The sequence below is a fragment of the Labeo rohita genome, chromosome 20 (assembly GCF_022985175.1).
Source record: "Labeo rohita strain BAU-BD-2019 chromosome 20, IGBB_LRoh.1.0, whole genome shotgun sequence".
Lineage (NCBI taxonomy): Eukaryota > Metazoa > Chordata > Actinopteri > Cypriniformes > Cyprinidae > Labeo > Labeo rohita.
The window spans coordinates 1,824,809-1,846,835 of record NC_066888.1 but is presented as its reverse complement, the minus strand read 5'-3'; the positions used below and the strand labels follow the sequence as shown (position 1 = coordinate 1,846,835).

Genomic DNA, 22,027 nt, shown 5'->3' with positions numbered 1-22,027 from the left:
GTATTGAAGAAACAAACCTGTCTTAGAATCCAGTCTGTCTGTGCTCGCCTAAAACATTCCACATTCTCAGGGTTTTACTTAAACTTAAGATACGTTTCTGTAAAACGGCATTGGCATGACCGAGGAGCGGTGAATGATCTTGAACTTTGTCAGGGGAATTTGACCAGGAAATGCGAGCAGATTTTTGACTGCAAGCAATAAATCGCCTGCTTTACTGTTGACAGGACTGTGCTATCTCGTGTCATTGGTCCAGGGGTTTTCACAAGCTCACAGGATGGACGACGCGCCTCATCTCAGGTTCACGCAAAATTTCATGGAATAAAATAAACCTCATGGTTCACTGAAATGCGAAAAACTGCTTCAGTTTAACTTGATATACACATACGGGACTGGTAAACAACTTAACAATGGAAGATTTCAGAGAGAGGTTTACACTGTGCTGTCAAAGTACTTTCCCGTGTTTCAAAGAGCCGGCGACTAACACCTCAACTACCACCAAGAAACCGGATATTAAAGTGATTACAAACGAAAATGCTGTGAAAAGAGCCGACATGAAATTACCTCCGACACCTGTAGAGAAACCCGGCTACGTTTACGTTGCGCTGTACGACTACACGGCGCGCACGGAAAATGATTTGAGTTTTAACGCAGGGGATAAACTGGAACCTCTCAGGAAAGAGGAAGATTGGTGGTACGCAAGAGCACTCACCGGGATTTCAGCGAACAAAGAGGGCTATATTCCTGCAAATTATGTGGCACCCATAGAAAGCCTCGATGCTGAACCGTAAGTTTCTGTGCACTGAGAATTAAAGCAAATCTTCAAAGAAATTTTATAGGCATATCAGTACTAGGGATGGTATGCAATTAATTCATTTTTAAAAGATGGGATTAGTTGGAAAACGGGGGTCGCATTAGTGTGGTTTGGTTAGGAAGGATTTCCCTGAATAAGTTGTGGTCAGGATGATCTCCTGCATTCCAGCATCCTTCTTTCTCACCACATCTTAGCTTAAAAAACGTAGGGCTATTTACTAGAACCCCTGCTCTTCCTGAAAATCACAGACAGTCATCACATGAGACAGAGATAGGCTAAGTCACAATCTTTAAATTTACACCACCAGTACAGTACTGACAACTGGCACTGAATGAAGTCCTCTGCATATCTCATATGAGGATATTATGAACATTCCTGGCAGCAGCTGGCAACAGATTCAGCATTGTCTGTTGTTTCTTGTGGGAAGCTAGTTAATGTTCATTGGTCAACCAGGAAGTAAATTATGAGCCTGTTAATGATTCATAGGCTTTGTGCTTTCACTGTAGGTGTCATAAATCGATAAAAAATAGTAGGTTAATAGTAAAAAAATAAAAAATAAAATAAAATAAATAGATTTTAATTTAAAACCTGCTAGAAGTGTAAGGTAAAAGGTGTCAGAGGCAGACTCAGTAACTCTGATAATGATCAAAAGCTGCCTTGCGTGATGTTATCTTAAGTGACAAGGCCACTTTGCTTTGTATCTCACTTTGGCATGCTGAATAGTTTCTGACAAATGGAATTTGTTAGACATAACTTTCCAGTTTTTCCAGGTCTGTCACCAATTACATAATTTGCTTGAGTGTAAATGTTTTGTAGCAATTTGACATACTTTGTAGTGAAATGTAGTCGTTTGACAAGATTTGATTATAGTTCATTGTATTGCTGATGTGTGACAGCATCATGTGTCAGCAAATCTTCAGATGTACATGTATGATCCCTGTGTTGGAAGATTTAGACATAACCTACTGGACAACAATGTCTCTGCATAAGCAGTGTGTTATATGTCAACAATCATAAACACTGAGGAGACCAAAGGTTATTTTATCATAAGAATTTTGTAGTCTTTATTTGAACATGCTCAGTTGTTATCCACACCTGGAGACTAGATTACCCTGCTGGTTCTCAACTGGCACGCTTCAGAGGTTCAGAATTCATGATATTATACTGGGAACACATTACAGAATTCTACAGAAGTAAACAAAAATGTCTTTAAAAACCAAACACTGAAATGTATTAGCATTATTACATGCAAACTTTTTAAAATGGCATACACTGAATAGAAAAGTGACAGCTTTGTAAATGCTTTAAACAACAGCAGAACAGTGAAATAAAATGAAACAAACACTGGGCTAAATATTGGATTACTGTTAGCCATGTTAGTAAGTGACAGGTCAATTTATACCAAAATGTTGTAGAGTTTAATTGGACACACAATCCTTGATGTCAACAAGAACAAGAACAACAACAAAAAGTGTTTAAAAATGAAAAATGATTTTATGGTTTGTTGTATTTTATTAATTGTTTTGTGTTGGTTTTTAAAACTCATTGTGTGAGCTCTAATACTGGTTGATATTTAGATTAAATAACATTGTGCTGTTCTTCCACTGCAGATGGTATTTTCCAGAAACCAAGCGCTTGGAGGCAGAGAAGATGTTGACATCTAAAGAGAACAAGCATGGAGCTTTTCTGATCAGAAACTGTGAAAGCCAAGCAGGGGAGCTCTCACTGTCAGGTACATTTGATGTCAGATTAAAAACGACAAAAAAAAAAAAAAAAAAAAATCTAAAAAGGTCTATTGCTCTCTTGTCAAAGTTTGACATCATTTGACTTACGTCAGAAGTACTGACATGAAAGATTGGTGTCTTTACCAACTATGCAGTGCAAGTATACACAACATACTTTTGAGTTCTTCAGGAAACAAACCTGCAGAACTTGTTGGTTATGGCCACATGATCTGTTGTGTCCCACAGCTTCACATGTATTAGCATATCTTTGTTAACACTCTTTTGTGAAACATAAAAAGTAAAAAAACAAACAAACAAACAAAAACAGGATATATGTAAAAAAAAATTATGATAAAATCTGGATGTGACTTATATTTAGCTGTCATCAAAAGCACATCTGAATTTTGAAATGTGTTTTTTTAACCAAGGCTTGTGTATCCACTTCCTTATTAGTAACAAGAAGGATAAACATATGTTTCCTCATTCCAGAGTCTTAGAGTCACTTGACATTTGAAGATCGTGAGAGGTATACTCTTGATGAGGACTCTGGCCAAAGTGCCTGGTTATAGGAACCGCCAATGTCGTCAACCAGCATGTGACTGAGAGTACCTGATTACTCACCAGCTCATTAACACTAGACTCTGCCCTGAGCTTTCAGTGCCACTCCTTGTAGATTGGTCTTTAAACTAGAGTTTGTGCTTTGTTCTCAGATGAAATTTGAGAGGGATGAATTCAAAATATTATGTTCTGAATTATTCTCAAGAAAGGCAGAAAAAGGGGCCATTTCAGAAAAATAGGGTATAGAATAGAGAGGTTGAACTGTAAGCAATTGTTTTAAGATACTTGGGTTTATTTATTTATTTTTAAGTTGTTCGCCCCCTAAAAATCTACTGGTATTCTGGCCTATGTAATTTAGTACTATGTACTTAGTACTGGCCTTTAAGAGTGTACTATGTTGACAAAAAATGATATCTGGATATTTTTTGGGTTTTTGTCAACAGTGAAAATTAGATAGTAATTTACTGATTGTGTTTTTGTTCTGACACCTTGTTTGGATTAGGCCTGTCGTGGACAGGATCTATATGAGATGCACAACACTTTTGTTGCGGCTTTGTAATTTTCATTGGCGAAATAGAACAAAAACATATATAAAATAAGATGATACATATTACACACAGTTGTGCATTTCAGTACTGATCCGGATGAAAATAAGGATTAGAATCAAAGTGAGGAAGCCATTACACTGTAAAAAGTGGTAACCTGCAATTGTTACATTGAAGAGCTATTTCAACCTGATCTTTCTCTTAAATTTAGTTTTGTCATTGTAACCTAATATATTTAGGTTGATTCTGTAATGTTAAATAAGATTTTTTTTAATACATATTTTTTTTATTTAGATGTTACATTTATTTAGAGTACCATTTTTTTTCAGTGTAATGGCTTTGTTTTCTTACTTATTAGCCCATCTTGTATCATCATTGGGGTTCTTGATTTGCTCTCTGTCTGTATTGCAGTGCTGGACAATGGAAAAGTGAAGCATTATAAGATCAGAAAGCTGGACACTGGTGGCTACTATGTGTCAAGGATTCGTAGTTTTCTCACATTGAGAGAACTAGTGGAGCACTACTCCAGAAATGATGATGGCCTCTGTGTTCGTTTGGCAGAACCCTGCAAAAAAGTGTGTAACATTTACTATTACATAAAAAAAAAGTTCTGTCAAAAACAACAGAAAACAAAAACAAAAGCAAACAAACAAACAAAACATTGAAGGGTTTATTTCACTACAATAATTGGCTGACTATACTTTCTCTCACTTAATACATAATTCATACAAATACTTAATACAAAAAATCATTTTAAATTATCTGATTTTGTTCAAAGAATGTGAGTAAATAGTGAAATTTTACAAAAATCTTTGACCACAGAATACAGCAATTGAACGCTTAAAATTGAAATATTTAATCCAATACATATTTCCTTGCTTTTGTGTGTGTGTGTGTCTGTGTGGGGGGGTTATTAGACAATGGCTCCAGAGACACATGGTCTATCTTACAACACTGTGGATCATTGGGAGATCTCACGTTCCTCTGTAAAACTCTTGACGAAGTTGGGAGCAGGGCAGTTTGGCGAGGTCTATAAAGGCTTATGGAATGACAGAACATCCGTTGCTGTTAAAACACTCAAACCAGGTACACACACAAACAGACACAAGATGGAAGACACACATCTCCAAACATACATGTACATGGCATGCTATACTGTACGTCTGTTGTATGTGTGCTAGGAACTATGGATCCAAAAGACTTCCTGCGTGAAGCTCAGATCATGAAGAAACTCCGTCACCCCAAACTCATCCAGCTCTATGCTGTCTGCACCATGGAAGAGCCCATTTACATCGTCACGGAGCTCATGAGCAAAGGAAGCCTTTTAGAATATCTGCAAAGTAAGACACACCCGCACAAGTCTCAAACCCAATTATGTCAGGTATTTCACTGATATTGTAGTGACGATTCTTGTACAGTTTACATCCGAAACAAGTTGAGAACCTTTTTACCAGCATTAAAAACTAAACTTTTTGTAATTAAAAGGGTCATCAGATGCCCATTGTCAACAGGTTGATATGGTTCTTTAGGGTCTTAATGAAAAGTCTATAACATACTTTAGTTAAAATTAAACCCGACCCGTTTCAGTGCATGTCCTTTTAAATGCTAATGAGCTCTGCTCCCCCTGCCCCTCTCTTCCGTGGGGTGACGAGCAGTTCTCTGACACTGAACTTTTAGCTGTGGAACTTGCTAACTAGCATATTATTAGGAAAGGCGATTTGCAAAAAATCATTAAAAAAAGCTTATACTCACTCCTTCTGTAGGTGACACTAGAGGGAGTGAGAATGACACTGAAGTGCCAGCCAAGTGCAGTAGTTTAACATGATAGCAGCTTCAGTTAGTTTCATAAAAGCCCAGATACGCTGGGTAGAAAGTTTGAGCTGAAATGGACGGTGGAGATGATGCAGTCGCTGCAGCGAGAGCAGCAGGACCGAGTCCTACATTAAGTATGCGGCCACCCAAGCCTTTCAACTTTTCTGAACCACAAGAACTGCCAAAATGGATCCGAAGGTTCAAATTATTTCAACTGGTGAGCAACTTGCATGAAAACTCAGACAAAACCAGGTGAATAGTTTCATTTACTGCACAGGGAATGAGGCCGTTGATATTTGAACATGCTCCTTTTAACATGCGCAAACAGGAGGAAAATGAGACTGTGGATTCATTTTTGACAGCTTTGTATGCTCTTGCAGAGCAATGCAATTATTCAGCATTACATGATGAGCTGATTAGGGATAGACTGAATGTATGCAGCTGAATTATGAGCTGACGCTGGATAAAGCAATTGCAATGGCATAACAAAGTGAGGAGGTGAAACGACAGCAAGCAGCATTGAGAAGCACATCGGATACTGTGGCTGCTGACGCTAGCTCTGCCGTTAGGGTGTTCAAGGAAAAAACATGATATAGGCAGACTCCAGAAAGGGAACAACCCTGAATTAAAGCCTCACATGTCAGTCTCCGGCAAAATGAGTAGCAACCAGTGGCATAAGTGTGGTGGCTCTCTGGCTCACGCAAAGCAAGGATGTAAAATGTCACTCCTGCTGGAAAAAAGGCTATTACAAGTGAGTGTATGCTTCATCAAAATCTGTGTGTGAAGTTCATGAGAGTGACCCCATATTCCTGGGCAGCATCACAGAACCTGGAGAACCATGGATGGTAGACACAGACATTGGTCATAAACAAGTGTCGTTTAAAATTGAACGGGGGCCGATGTCACTTCCAGCAGAAATGTTCAAAGACATTTTTAAAGAAAAATTACCTGCCCTCAGGGATCCGACAAGGCCGTTGCTTGGGCCAGGGCAAGCTCCTTTGGATGTAGTTCCAAGTTGCAAAGCTTCTGCTAAAGAGAAGTGGAAAACAGTCAGAGGATGATGTGGATGTAATCAGAAGTTTGCATACTGCACTTCTGGGATGGCCGTCTATCTCAAAGCTTGGGCTTGTGGCATGATTAAAGGGTTACTGCCACCCAATCATTAATTACTTACACCCATGTCGTTCCAAACCTGTAAAAGCTTTGTTTGTCTTTGGAAGTCAAGTCAAGTCAAGTCACCTTTATTTATATACCGCCTTTAACAATACAGAATTGTGACAAGGCGGCTGTACAGTATTAAATAGGAAACAGTACATCAACAATGCCAAAGGCAACATTAAACACTCACATTATAGGTAAAGGTAGTTAATCAAAAACAATAAAGTAAAATGCAATATTGTGTTAAGAGAAAGTGTCCCCAACTAAGCAAGCCAGAGGCGACAGCGGCAAGGAACCAAAACTCCATCGGTGACAAATGGAAAAAAACCTTGGGAGAAACCAGGCTCAGTCGGGGGCCAGTTCTCCTCTGGCCAAAGTTCCCGTGGTCTTGTGCCGACAGCCGTCTAGGTGATGTGGTCTTTAATGTGGATCCGTCTCTGGGGCTCATCTAGTTGATGTGGACTCCGCTGACATTCAGGGCTGTAGAGGTCGTCTCTAGGTGCTGATCCACCGTCTGGGCTGGGTTCGGACTGGATCCGGGGACTGCAGTGACCATCTGATCTGGATACGGACTGGATCTGGTGGTTAATGTGACCTCGGAATAAGAGAGAAACAGACTAATATTAGCGTAGATGCCATTCTTCTGACGATGCACCGAGTACATCGGGTGTTATGGGAAGTGTTCCCGGTTCCGGTTGACCTAATTAGTGCAGCCTAACAATCCTTTAACGGATTTGAATTATAAGAATGTGGATTTGTTATGTGTAAGCAAGGTTAAAGAGATGGGTCTTTAATCTAGATTTAAACTGACAGAGTGTGTCTGCGTCCCGAACATTGTAGGGTAGATTGTTCCAGAGTTTGGGTGCTAAATAAGAAAAAGATCTGCCGCCCGCGGTTGATTTTGATATTCTCGGTATTATCAAATTGCCAGAGTTTTGAGAACGCAGCGGACGTGAGGGACTATAATGCGATAAGAGCTCACTCAGGTACTGGGGAGCTATATCTTAATTTGGAACACAAATTAAGATATTTTTGATGCATTCTGACAGCTCTCTGACCCTCCCATAGACAGCAATGTAGTTAACATGAGCAACGTTCAGAAATGTAGCAAGGAGATCGGTAAAATAATTCATGTAACATCAGGGGTTCAACCGTAATTTTACAAAGCTATGAGAATACTTTTTGTATATGAAGAAAACAAAAATAATGACTTTATTCAACAATTCGCCTTCTCCGCGTTACCCTAGCGCCATTTTGGAGCGTGTCCACTGAACGCAAACAACGTATGCTGTTCGGTGTCAGCTGCGTCACGTGGGTATGCTGTTTTTATTTAATGAATAAAGTGTTATTTTTGTTTTCTGTGCATACAAAAAGTATTCTCGTAGCTTTGTAAAATTAAGGTTGAACCCCTGATGTCACATGGATTATTTTACCGATCTCCTTGCTACATTTCTGGACGTCAGTTACATTGCTGTCTATGGGAGGGTCAGTGAGCTGTCATCAAAAATATCTTAATTTGTGTTCTGAAGACAAACAAAGCTTTTACGGGTTTGGAACGACATTGGGGGTAAGTGATTACTGACAAAATTTTCATTTTGGGGTGCAGTAACCCTTTAAATACCATTGACACTAAAACACTAAAAATGAGCTACCCAAAACTGTGCAGTGGTCTGGGAGAAGTACGACAGCCGCATGTGATCAGTCTGAAACCAGGTGCCACTCCACTCTCACTCAGAACCCTGAGACGAATCCCGCTACCTCTAATGGGGAAAGTTAAAGAGGAGCTGCATTGTATGGAGATGTTGGGAGTAATTAGTAGAGTGGAGGAACCAACAGACTAGTGTGCCGGGATGGTTGTGGTCCCGAAGAAGTTGGGTGCTCTTCGAATATGCGTAAACCTTTCCAAGTTGAATGAGTCAGTTCGCTGAGAGAAATACATCCTGCCGTCAGTCAAAGAGACACTTGGAATGTTGGCAGTCACTCAGAGAAGCAGGACATTCCAGATTTGACATCCACTCCTAGAACCAAGTGTGGGAGGCAAATAGTGAAACCAGTAAGACTGAACCTGTGAACTGAGTGTGTTGTGGGTACAGGTTCCCTACCACTCAATGTAAATAATTGAGGAAGAATGTTGAAGATGCAAGCACCAGTGTTGAAACTACCTGTTTGTTCAAGGAGTTAGATAGGAGCAGATCTTCCAGCAAAAGATGCATAATAATCCTCTAAGATATTTTGAGACAAAGGTAGTCTACCCTTTGTTCTCTAGAAAGGGGAGATGTGGGATTATTGCTGTGTAACTATAGGCCAATTTTGAGTAGACGACACAGTGATGTCACTTGCAGCTGTGCGCGGATAGTGGTTGCAGAAAAACATTGGTTACAAGTGGAGGCAAATGGGTAAAATCCATGGAATAAGACAAAAAAATATTTGTGTGCCTTTTGATGTCAAAATCGGAATGCAAATAACTTTTATAGAATACTGTAGTCAAAGATGCCATTTGAAGCAGACGTTTAAACAGACATACTATGGATGAAAACTGCTACGATTACTCTACTTTTAAAGCATAAATTTGATTTAAACAGTTAGGTCTACATAATATTCACATATGCTGTTCATAAGGGACGTGCTGTATTAGCCCTACAGTTACAGCATGAAATATTATTTAAACCTACTATTAATTCAACCTACTATTAAATCAACATTTTTTCAGTTTATCTCACAATTCTGACTTTTTTCTCACAAATGCAAGATTATATCTCCTAATTCGGACTTTATAACTCGATTTAACAAAACTAGTGAGTTTTGTTAATTCTGAGGGGAAAAAAGCCAGAAGTGTGTGAAACTCTGAGCTGAGGGGAAAAGAGAGAATGATGAGTTGTTTTTCCTCTAGAGTTGTGGGATATATATATCTCAGAATTGTGAAATATAAAATCAAATTAACCGTTTTATATTCTTTTATTTCATGGCTCCATAGACTGCCACTTGAACGGCCCACAAAAAATGTCATACCTGTTTCGGAACTGTAAGACTATGCCACTGTCAAACATCAGTTTCATTGAATAACAGTGCTTATCTCTGGGTAACAAGCTCTTGTAATATGTGAATAACATTTTGAAAATGACATGTAATCAATATTATCTATACTCCTTTTAAATTAAGTATTTTGTACTGTATCCGTATAATTCTCTAGCCATAAAGGCCATCTCTCCTGGGTTTTCTGCAACCATGCTGCACGCGCATCCCGAATCTTTACAAACAGATAATTGGTCTATAGTCTGGCTTGGGCTATATGATGTCACTAGAGGGACTGAGAACAAAAATGAAGTGAAGTTAAAAGTGAATTTTGCAAAACATTTTATGCAAGAAGGCGATATAACAACTAGGGTAGACCAAAAGGAAAGTTTGAAATCAATAGTTTTCAGAATTAGTTAGGCAGCAACTGTTGATTACATGAGAGTGATTCATTATTATGGATATTACATTTAATAATGATGTATTATTAACATTCACTGTTGCAATCATTTTATAAAAAAAAAAAAAAAACTGTTTTTTTTAAAGCAGGTGTTTCTTGAATACTGCCAATGGTCAGACAATAACTTTCAAATGCTCAAACAAACAATGTTTTAATAGCACCACAGAGCAGTTTCTAGGAAACCAGCCTGAGATGAGATGGAGAGAGGAAAGGAAACAGTCTTGTTTACACAGGCTGTGATGCTTTCTTATTGCCACATTTTAAATGGCAATCATAAATGCACTTGCTAGCAGGCATCATGCAGTTGTGGTCATTACAGTAAAAGTTAATATACAACCAATCAGGCTATTTGTTTGAACCATGCAAACATATAACATAAAACAATACAATACAAACAATACAAAACTACAGTAAAGTACATCTTGCAGAATGTGCAAAATGTTAATATTTTTAACAAAATAAGAGGGCATATAAAATACATTAGCTTCTGAAGGGCTGTAGTACATGAAAAAAACAAAACAAAAACAAAAACAAATATATATATATATATATATATATAAAATATAAAATATAAAATATAAATATAAATATAAATATAAAAGATATAAAATATCTTTAAATAAAATAAGACATAACATTTACACATCTTGTTGTTCCAAGATTTCTGATGGTGTCTGTTGGTCTTGTAATGTCTGAGAAGTGTTGTACTGTATCTGTCAGATGGCGATGTTTACCAAACATATACCATCATTAAGATGGTATGATAATTCAGGATTAATAAATCAGTCCACTTCATTTATCAGTGCATTTGAAATGGTACATTTGTGTTAATTATATTTATTTCCTATATGTCTCATACAGAAGACAAAGGGTCTTCTCTGCAATTGTCTGATCAGATAGAAATGGCAGCACAAGTGGCATGTGGCATGGCATATCTTGAGTTGCAGAACTACATTCACAGAGATCTTGCGGCACGAAACGTTCTGGTGGGTGATAACAATGTGTGCAAGGTGGCTGACTTTGGCTTGGCACGAGTATTTCAGGTGAGAAATATTGTCCCTCAGCTTGCCTATTGGGCAGTGGTTCTTAAATGGGTTCATCCCAAAAATGAGTCACAGATCTGTCACAACAGTGTCACAGACAGTATGAAAAATACAGGCATCTCAATAAATTAGAATGTTGTGGAAAAGTTCATTTATTTCAGTAATTCAACTCAAATTGTAAAACTCATGTAATAAATTCAATGCACACAGACTGAAGTAGTTTAATTCTTTGATTATTTTAATTGTGGTGATTTTAGCTCACATTTAACAAAAACCCTCCAATTTATCTCAGCAAATTAGAATATGGTGACATGCCAATCAGCTAATCAAAACACCTGCAAAGGTTTCCTGAGCCCAAAATGGTCTCTCAGTTTGGTTTACTAGGCTACTCAACCATGGAGAAGATTGCTGATCTGACAGTTGTCCAGAAGACCACTTCACAAGAAACCACAAGCTGGTTGTTCACAGAGTGCTGTATCCAAGCATGTTGACAGAAAGTTGAGTGGAAGGAAAAAGTGTGGAAGAAAAAGATGCACAACCAACCGAGAGAAACACAGCCTTTGTCAGGCATTCACCACAGCCACCCTCACCAGCTACATCACAGCATACCCGTTCTCAATCACCTGAGTACTGATTACCATCACCTGTTCTTACTTAGCACCACCTATAAAAACCCCTGGCAATCAGTACCTCATTGTCTGGTCTACCGTTCACACTCGAATGTTTGCTCCAGAGCTCTCTGCATTTTCTTCTCTCCGGACTCTCCCTTGCTACATGTTGGATTCACTGCTTTGTTTACCCTACGAACTCTGGACTTCTCTCATTACAACACAAGAACTTACAGATAAGCATCTCTCTGCTCAATATATATCTGCACTCCAACATTTCACTATTGTCAATAAAACTCCGTATTGGTTTGCACCTAACATCTGTCTTTGGTCTCATCCTTGGAACAACGTGACAGCCTTGAGAGGCTTGTCAAGCAAAATCGATTCAATAATTTGGGTGAACTTCACAAGGAATAGACTGAGGCTGGGGCCAAGGCATGAAGAGCCACCACACACAGACGTGTCAAGGAATTTGGCTACAGTTGTCGTATTCCTCTTGTTAAGCCACTCCTGAACCACAGATGACGTCAGAGGCATCTTACCTGGGCTAAGGAGAAGAAGAAATGGACTGTTGCTCAGTGGTCCAAAGTCCTCTTTTCAGATGAGAGCAAGTTTTGTATTTGATTTGGAAACCAAGGTCCTAGAGTCTGGAGGAAGGGTGGAGAAGCTCATAGCCCAAGTTGCTTGAAGTCCAGTGTTAAGTTTCCACAGTCTGTGATAATTTGGGGTGCAGTGTCATCTGCTGGTGTTGGTCCACTGTGTTTTTTGAAAACCAAAGTCACTGCACCCGTTTACCAAGAAATTTTAGAGCACTTCATGCTTCCTTCAGCTGACCAGCTTTTTAAAGATGCTAATTTCACTTTCCAGCAGGATTTGGCACTTGCCCACACTGCCATAAGCACCAAAAGTTGGTGTCTCATTTTCCTCTTGACAGTACCTCATAGATTCTCTATGGGGTTCAGGTCCGGTGAGTTTGCTGTCCAGTCAAGCACACCGGACCTGAACCCCATAGAGAATCTATGGGGTACTGTCAAGAGGAAAATGAGAAACGAGACCAAAAAATGCAGATGAGCTGAAGGCCACTGTCAAAGAAACCTGGGCATCCATACCACCTCAGCAGTGCTACAGACTGATCACCTCCATGCTACGCCAAATTGAGGCAGTAATTAAAGCAAAAGGAGCCCCTACCATGTATTGAGTATATATACAGTAAATTAACATACTTTCCAGAAGGCCAACAATTCACTAAAAATGTTTTTTAATTTTTTTTTAATTGGATTTATGAAGTATTCTAATTTGTTGAGATGCATCTGTAAATGCAAATGGTAAGCTAAACACAAAACAGATAGCCTTAGAAACATTAAATGTTCTGTGTGTTCAGTCAGTCTCTCCAATATTTGACCCAGTGTTTATCCTAACTGTTTATTCATTTACAAAACTGACAGTTTCCTTATTCAGTCTTTTCATATCATTAAGTTTGTATGGGGTTGGGTCTATTCAAATCATTGTAATATTACTATGTCATACTATGTCATTTCATTGTAAGGATATTTTCTTTACCTTTGTATGATAAATCACCACTTGATGTTCTGAGACCAGCCAGTTGAGAGCCACTACTATAACGTATGCACTGATTGTGTATAAAAAATACGTAAAAACTATACTTTTAACTTTCTCACTTTCTGATTTCTTTAGATGGAAAATGAGAACGTTTATGAGGCCAAAGAAGGAACCAAGTTTCCAGTGAAATGGACTGCTCCTGAGGCCATCAACGAGAACAAATTCAGCATCAAATCTGACGTCTGGTCTTTTGGGATCCTACTGTATGAAATTGTGACGTTTGGACAGATGCCGTACCCAAGTACGTCATTCTGATATATAATTGCACTTATTCAGAAAAATAGATCAAAACTTCTGCTGATTTGTCTAGCCTTCAGGGGCACAAATCCAATAGCAACAGCAAATCATGGTGTGATGTAAACTAAAGGCTATTGACTATTTAAAAAAAAGAAAGAGTCCTTCAGTGTATCTAACTTAAACCTTTTGTTTGTCATATTAATCAAGTTGATGTCCATAGTACATTCTGGGTCCTAAAGAAAAATCTAATTATAAAATGTATTCATATCAGTATGAAATGTGGCCCTTCCTCACTGAACTGCATTTCAGTGTTTCTTTCATTTATTTATTAATTTATTTATTTTGTAACCCATTTTGGATTTCGACCCACAAGTTGCATACTACAATAATTTTTGACCTTGTCAAAGAACTGAAGAATTTTAATATTGATTTTCGCTCTTTTTCAGCCATGACTAACATTCAGGTGATGCAACAGTTGCCCAAAGGCCACAGGATGTCATGCCCTCCGAACTGCCCAAAATATTTGTATGACATCATGTGTGAATGCTGGAAGGGCTCCCCTGCAGACAGACCCACCTTTGAAACTCTGCAGTGGAAACTCGAGGAATTCTTTGATATGGATGTCAGCTCTTACGATGATGCAAGCCGCTACTAAAAGACCCTACTGCTTACAAATGCTGTAATGTAACTGCAAATGAGCCAAGTGCAGGTATTTGATGCTATTTTAGTATCAAAATGAACCAGATGCCTTTATGTATTCTTTATGTATTCTTAATGTACACATATAATGTTCAGTGTACTCATCAAGAGTTTTCATATGTTCAAACTGCACTAGTTAAAGCTGAAGCATGTAATTATTTGGATGATAAAATAGTTTGTCCAATTCTGGATTCAGTTGCAGAGACAACGGTGGGTAACCTGTTAATCAGTTGGTTTCCTTGAAAAGCACTTTTTTTAAAAAACAAATTGCTCTGCTTGTTTCAGTGTTCTGCTCAAAGACACATTAATATTGGATCTGTAGCAAGGAATATGTGGCGGCACTAGATTCTGCCGACCAGGGACAAACTGGAGAACAGGTGGAATGGAAACCAGCCAATGTATGCAGTTCTGTTAACGCTGTTGACAGAGATTTTTCACAATTCACAAAACAAGTTAGCTTTAAATCAAATATATTCTGAGCCTTCTGATTATTTCCTATTTGTGTTTCTCTATTCTGTCTGTGGAGGCACATCTATCTGTATTTGCTGCTGTGTGCATACTGTATGCTAGCAATATCATGGTGGTTTAGTGTCACTTGTCTTGCACTCATGCTGGCACCATGAAACGGAAACTATTAAGGAACAAAAATAAAGAACCTGGGCGACACACGTATAGAAACAGGTAGCAGTGTAGCCAGATTAACCAGTTTTTTACGTTAAGTTTAAATAGTGAATGAGTCACTGCCTGTCAGACTAACAGCATTACTTGTTCAAGAGAAGAATGTTCAGAATCCACTACATACATTTGCTCACAGCATTAAGCAATACACAAAAGTGTGAAAACTTTAATAATTAGATGTATTGTACAGTCACAGTGATTTTAAAATACATTTTGGGTTTAAATAGAGCATTTTTGAGGTTAATTTACAGACTGTGATTCTTTTTTCACTCTCTTGTAAGAAAATAAAAATACAGTATACATGACCATTTAAGAGTGTGGAATCAGTAATATTCAACAAGGACACATTAAACTGATCAAGACTTTTAAAAATTCTATTGAACTTTATATTTATTTAAGAATCTTGAACAAACAGTCTATGCCAGTTTCTGCAAAAGTTTATTTTAAGATGATAATAAGCCATACTTATTGAAAACCAAATCGGCATATTAGAATGATTTCTGAAGGATCATGTGACAGTAATGAATGCTAAAAATTTTGGATTACCATGGAATTTTAAGATGTATTAAAATAGAAAAGTTGGTAACACTTTAGAATAGGGAACACATTTTCACTAGTAACTACTTTCCCTCAATAAATTCCTAATTTGCTGCTTATTAATAGTAAAGTAGTTGTTAAATTTAGGTATGGGTAGGATTAGGGATGCAGAATAAGGTCACATAGAATAAGGCATTAATATGTGCTTAATTAGTGCTAATAAATGGCTAATATTCTAGTAATATGCATGCTAATAAGCAACTAGTTAAGAAACCTTAAAATAAAGTGTTAATGAAAAGTTATTTTAATACTATAATACTAGTGTTGTTACTGTATTTTTAATCAAATAAATGCAGCCTTGGTGAGCATAGCAGATGTTTTTATATAAATATATATTTTTAAATATTATCACAGTTTAGTGTGCATTTATAAAAAATACAGACTAAAAAGTACTGTATGTAAAATACATAATTCTTACTCTGTATTTGACTAATTCAAATATATATTTAATATATTTTTGTAATTGAGAGTCTAAATGAATAATGTAGTTGCATATCATGTGTACTCAAATAGTGAAATAAACTTTAATATCTAACAACGATCATGGATTATGATTTATTTTTCCACCACACGGGGGCACTAAAACTGTTCTAACTTCTTTTGAGGTTCTATTTTGTTTTGTAATTCAGCATATTCCCTCAAAGGCTACTGCATTTTCATAAAGGCATTGTGTCAAGCATATGATAATCAACATATATTCACATCTGTCACAATTATATTTCACCTTTCCCATTTATAGTAATTTTCATCATAATGACTTGGGGCCAAAAGGGTTCATGGACAGCCTTCATGGCTATGACTTGGATCTATAAACCTTTTATGGATGGCCTCCATGGCCTTGACATGACTACCGGACTTGACCTGCTTTCCGCTAAATTCAGAGGTGAAGCTATCACTCTGGAGATCAGTCTCCGTCATCCTGTGATGGGTCCAGTGACCGATCTCCACATCTGCCGTGTCTGAACCGAGGTTATGTTGAGAAACTGGAAATGTTTCCTTTTGATTTTGGGGCACTCGACATTGAATAAGCAGCTGACACTATTGAGACCATATAAAATCACACTGTCCTACAGTGAAGATAGAGTCTGGCTACCAGCAGAGCTGTTGACCATGCCATAGGTGTTTCACAGGGGAAGACACATGAATGAGCTCAGTAGTACACTGCAAATCCCACTGAAATAAAAGACAGTAAGACACAATGCTTGTTTATAGAATAGGGCAAAAGTATCGCCCAAGCCCACAATACCCCTGTTGGAATTCCCTTACGAAAAAGAAGTTTATTCAAGTGTGCTATCTTTTATACTAAAAATAGGAAACTATACTTTCAGTATACTTTAAGCACTTCAGAAATGTGTTTTATGTACTTACTCAGAAATATACTTGAAATGACATTTAAGTATACTTGACTTGTACTTACACAAAAAAAGTCTACACCTACAGTGTAGGTGTAGTGTAGGCTATATTTTTATTTTATTTTATTTTTATTTTTATATCAGCCACAAAACTCTATGTTGATTATTTCTTTAAAAAAAAAAGAAATGAAATAAAACCACAAGAAATTCTGTTTTCAATCGCTTCTCTTTTGTTGACAACAGATTTTTTTAGACTACAAATATGGCAGGATGTTTGGTGCATGTTGGATTTTTCAAATGCAAAATTTATAGTAGTAAGTAGTTTAGAAGTAGTTTAAGTCTTTGGTTCTTTTAATTGTGATGATTTTGGCTCACATTTAACAAAAACCCACCAATTCATCAATCTCAACAAATTAGAATACTTCATAAGACCAATAAAAAAAAATTTTTGGCCTTTTGGAAAGTATGTTCATTTACTGTATATGTACTCAGTACTTGGTAGGGGCTCCTTTTGCTTTAATTACTGCCTCAAATTGGCATGGCATGGAGATGATCAGTCTGTGGCACTGCTGAGGTGGTATGGAAGCTCTATGGGATTCTCTATGGGGTTCAGGTCTTGTGAGTTTGCTGGCCAGTCAAGTACACCAACACCATAATTTAACTGAGAGACCATTTTGAAGGCTCAGGAAACCTTTGCAGGTGTTTTGAGTTGATTAGCTGATTGGCATGTCACCATATTCTAATTTGTTGAGATAATGAATTGGTGGGTTTTTGTTAAATGTGAGCCAAAATCATCACAATTAAAAGAACCAAAGACTTAAACTACTTCAGTCTGTGTGCACTGAATTTATTTATTACACAAGTTTCACAATTTGAGTTGAATTACTGAAATAAATGAACTTTGCCACAACATTCTAATTTATTTAGATGCACCTGTAATGGAGTTAGATCAACTGGTTGCATGGTCCAACAGGCAGTTGCATCCACAGAGCATCAGGAAATAATCATAATACCAACAGGATAACAGTGGTGCACAAGGAGAGCATCAAACCAACACACCAGATACATCCAGCGCAGTTCACTGGAGTTGTGAAGACTGATTTGGATGTTTTGAGGAATTATTCCATTTTCTTTTTTCCACTTTCTAGCCACTTTACTTTCTCAGCAGTTCTTTCACCAAATGGAATGAAGCTGTCATAGTAAATTACTCTCTGCAATAAATTGTCAAGTAAATTACTCTCTTCACATAAGTGAAGTGAAGGGTGAATGGGGAGAACAGTTGTGGAGCCAAAGGGATAGAGGGCCCTGAAGGGAGCAAAAGTGGTAAAGAGATAAAGCACAGCTAAAAGTCTGGGGGTCTATGGCTTAACCAATGATCAACAGACTGTGGTTTGTATAATATAATATAAAGCAAACATATCTCTTTACAAGACTTGGATTAAGCCAATCGACCTAAGTATCGACTTGTTTTACAAAGCCTTTATAACCTGTTTGGATCATTTTAGATTTGGTTACCTGGTCTTTCAATGTAGGAACAGAAACCTCTCAGATTTCATTAAAAACATCTCAATTTGTGTTTCAAACAGCAGGGTTTCCACGCTTCAAAGTACTTGAGTATCAGACACGTGGATTCAAGGCCTGGAAAGTACTTGAAAACAAATATAGGTCCAGGAAAGTGCGTGAAATAAATTTGAAATAAATTTTGTTTAGTAGAATGGTGCTACTTCAAAAAAAAAAAAAAAAAAAAAAAAAAAAAAAAATCCTATATACATATGAAACAGCGTTAATGATTGGGGTGGAGATGGGATAGCGCGAGAAAAATCTTAGCATGCAAGCTGATTATACTGCCCGCTGCAAAAACACGTGATTTTAAGTGTAAGTGAAATGTTAAGTACTGTAAGAGGTCTTTCGTGACACTATATATGCTGGCGTGTGAATTTGATAGGTGCTTGATATAAAATAAATGGTGCTTTAAAAAGTCCTTGAATCTGGTGTTCATGAAATAGTGGGAACCTTGTTCAAAGATTAACCAGTCTTATGGGTTTGGAACTACAAGAGGGTGAGTAGATGATGACAGAATCTTCATCTCTTTAAAGGGTTACTCTCACTTATCTCCATGTCGTTCCAAACAGCATGCAAGCTGAGGTTCATGCAACCCTGCATGAACCTATGTAGAAGCAGTGCATTTGTGACTGAAAACTACTGCGTGCGACTAAGAAAAAATCATTAAAAGCATCAGTGCAAATGACCCTATCAGCATATTTGTGCTTGAGCTGAAAGGAGCTCACGCGTTTTTGCAGCGGGCAGTACAATGTATCACAGACGCGAATATATTGTTTCCCATTGTTTGCACATAATAACCACTATCCTACACTGTTTCTTCATTAATTTTTAACAGCAGAATTAATATTTATCCATTTCTGGATAAATATTACATATAAACTGTTGTGTCGTGCTGCTTATATTAACCATGGAGTAAAAATGCCCCTCCCCGTGCCTATAAGCAGTCGTCTATGGAGGAGCTGCATTGATTATAATGGACGATCACACTGAATGAAGGAGAAAGATTTATTGATTAAGGGAGTTTGCAAATGATATTGATTTAATACAACAGTTCACTAAACAAGAAGTTAATATTAAGTGACTTGCATTGTCTGAACACTATTGCCTGATTTTAGTCAACGAAAATTGTTTCAAACAAAGTAACAGCTGAGCTGCTGCGCATCTCCATTCAAACACAGCGTTTATGCATGACTGGGCGTTTTTAAACGAATCTGATTCAATTCAATGAGCGATTCAGTGATAAAATCAGTGACTTGCCGCCTCCTACTGGCAGTTTTACTTTCATTTTAAAGTATCTTTTCTGTTATTTAAATCATTTAATATTTCTATATGAATTTTTAATATGAATTTCATTGCACTCATGCAAACGCTGAGCCTCATTAAACCATCTGAAAATACACCTACAAGCCAGAACACCTTCTGTGCCACCTTTGTAGTACAACTTTTTTTTATACTGATTTCATTTGATTATTCTTATTCTACTTGTTTTTATTCTGTTGTTTTAATTAGAAAGTTAAAAAAAAGCTTATAAATATAATTTTTTGAATTTAACAAAAGATGACATACTTTTAATAAAGTTAGAAAAATGCCATTACAAAAATTTCCTGTAAATCACTTTAAGGAGTCAAATATCGTCTCGTTATTGGAAGGCTAATATTTGTTCAGAATTTGATTATTGATTAGAAGGTGCTGAAATTTTGACAAAATCGTCTCCTCTGTGTCAGCGTAGCAACATTTTGGAGAGTATCAACTGGACGCAAAATGCGTACGCCAGATATGCTGTTTCCGTTCAAATCAAAGCGTAAATATACGTAGAAAATGTATCTGCGTGGTGCAACTGACACAGAACGGTGTACACAGTTTGCGCACAGTGGATACTCTCCAAAATGGAGACGAATTGTTGAATAAAAAAAGTATTCTCATCGCTTCATAAAATTCAGATTGAACCATTGTTGGCAGATGGACTATTTTGACGATGTCATTCATACTTTATTGGGTCTTGTATTGGGTCTTGTCTGTGGTATTTACCTGGTTGTCAGTGGGACTGTCACAAACCTCCCGGTTTTCATTCAAAATATCTTAAATTGTGTAGCTTTTACGGATATGGAACAACATGGGGGTAAGTGATTAATGACAAAATTTTAATTTTGGGGTGGAGTAACCCTTTAACATGAAGCCTGCACTGACAGAAAATAACAGAGCTCTCTACTGTTACTTTGCAACAAGGAGCTCTTTTTTTGCATGGTTGAACTGTTGAAGACCGTAGTCAACCGTAGTCATCCACAACATCACTATAAAAAGATTCTACAATTAAAGAAATAGTTCTACATTTAAAGTTAAATTCTGATGACAGAACAATACCTAGTTGAAATTAAAACCCAATTTCTTCTATAGAATTTAGGCACAGTCCTGCAGGTATTACAGTATTTTTATTTTTATTTATTTATTTATTTATTTATTTATTTTTGAGCAAAGTGAAACACATAGATTGACAGCAAGATCTTGACAGTGACTTATATGTAAGCTGAAATCAGTCATAAATATATACACCCACATATACACAAATGAGAGGAGAGAACAGAAAAAAACAAAACAAAAACAAAACAAAACAACACAGACCAAGCTGTAAATGTATGGATGTGGTAGTTTAAACAGGTACAGAGATAAGTTAAATCCACAGTTTCATGAGTTGTAATAGCAATTATTATTAATTCAGTTTCTGTGTTATTTGGTGAGGGAAAAAATAGAAAAGAGAAATTACAGATAGAACTGTACTAGGTATTAAATATACATCGATACGATTTAGAATAATAATAACAACATTATAACATAATATAGTATTAGACAGCAGAAAGAGCAACAGATATGATCATCAATATAATGAGCATTTAAGTATATTCTGTTAAGGCTTGGTCACTTCTTGGTTGAGTGACTTCAAAACATTGCGCCATGTACAATCACTAATGCAGATCTATTTTTTATAATCAATATATAGATGGAAACAAATTAAATGACACTGACAGATGATAGCCAACCTTTAAAATTGTAGGATAGAATAATTATTATTCAAAATAATAATAGTGGTGGAAGTAGTGAGTGCAGCAGTGATAATAATAATAGTGATAATAATAATATTCATAATAGTAAAATTAATACTAATAGTGAGAAATGGACTAGTCGATAGAATTATTGCAGATAACCTCATACCTCTCAAGGTCCCACAGCCGCTCCATCCTCACCGGCATGGGCAACCAACAAACCAATTGGCACAGAACCCAACCCTGCCCTGTCCTTCCCCCCTGCCAACGATAAGACCCAACTCCCATTCCAGTGAATACCTTTGGTCATTACTTTTATCTCTTTCTTTTTTTTCCAAAAGGGGTATTACAATATTTCAAGACTGGACTACTGCAATGCTTGTTGGCAAATTTTGTCACATTTACACTGTAATAAAAACAATAATAATAGTAATGGCAAATCAGCACATTATAAAAACGCTATTATGCTATGTCATGTCTCTTAATTTTAAAGACAGATGTTATTGGAATCT

At 37.0% G+C, this 22,027-nt stretch overlaps 1 protein-coding gene across 2 annotated transcripts; it reads left to right on the top strand.

Moving 5' to 3' along the window:
* Positions 1-15,273, top strand: frk (fyn-related Src family tyrosine kinase). 2 transcript variants are annotated; one of them, XR_007830002.1, is made up of 9 exons: positions 1-784; positions 2,422-2,543; positions 4,050-4,213; positions 4,556-4,724; positions 4,820-4,978; positions 10,942-11,123; positions 13,427-13,592; positions 14,035-14,297; positions 14,573-15,273. XR_007830002.1 is itself a non-coding variant. In XM_051139046.1 (8 exons), exons 1-8 carry the CDS (start codon positions 408-410, stop codon positions 14,241-14,243), a joined length of 1,548 nt encoding a protein of 515 aa, XP_050995003.1. In that variant the 5' UTR covers positions 1-407; the 3' UTR covers positions 14,244-15,273. The 2 variants fall into 2 exon arrangements, 1 of the variants encoding a protein (XP_050995003.1); XM_051139046.1 differs by having other exon boundaries at positions 14,035-15,273.
* Positions 15,274-22,027: the final 6,754 nt, after the last annotated feature.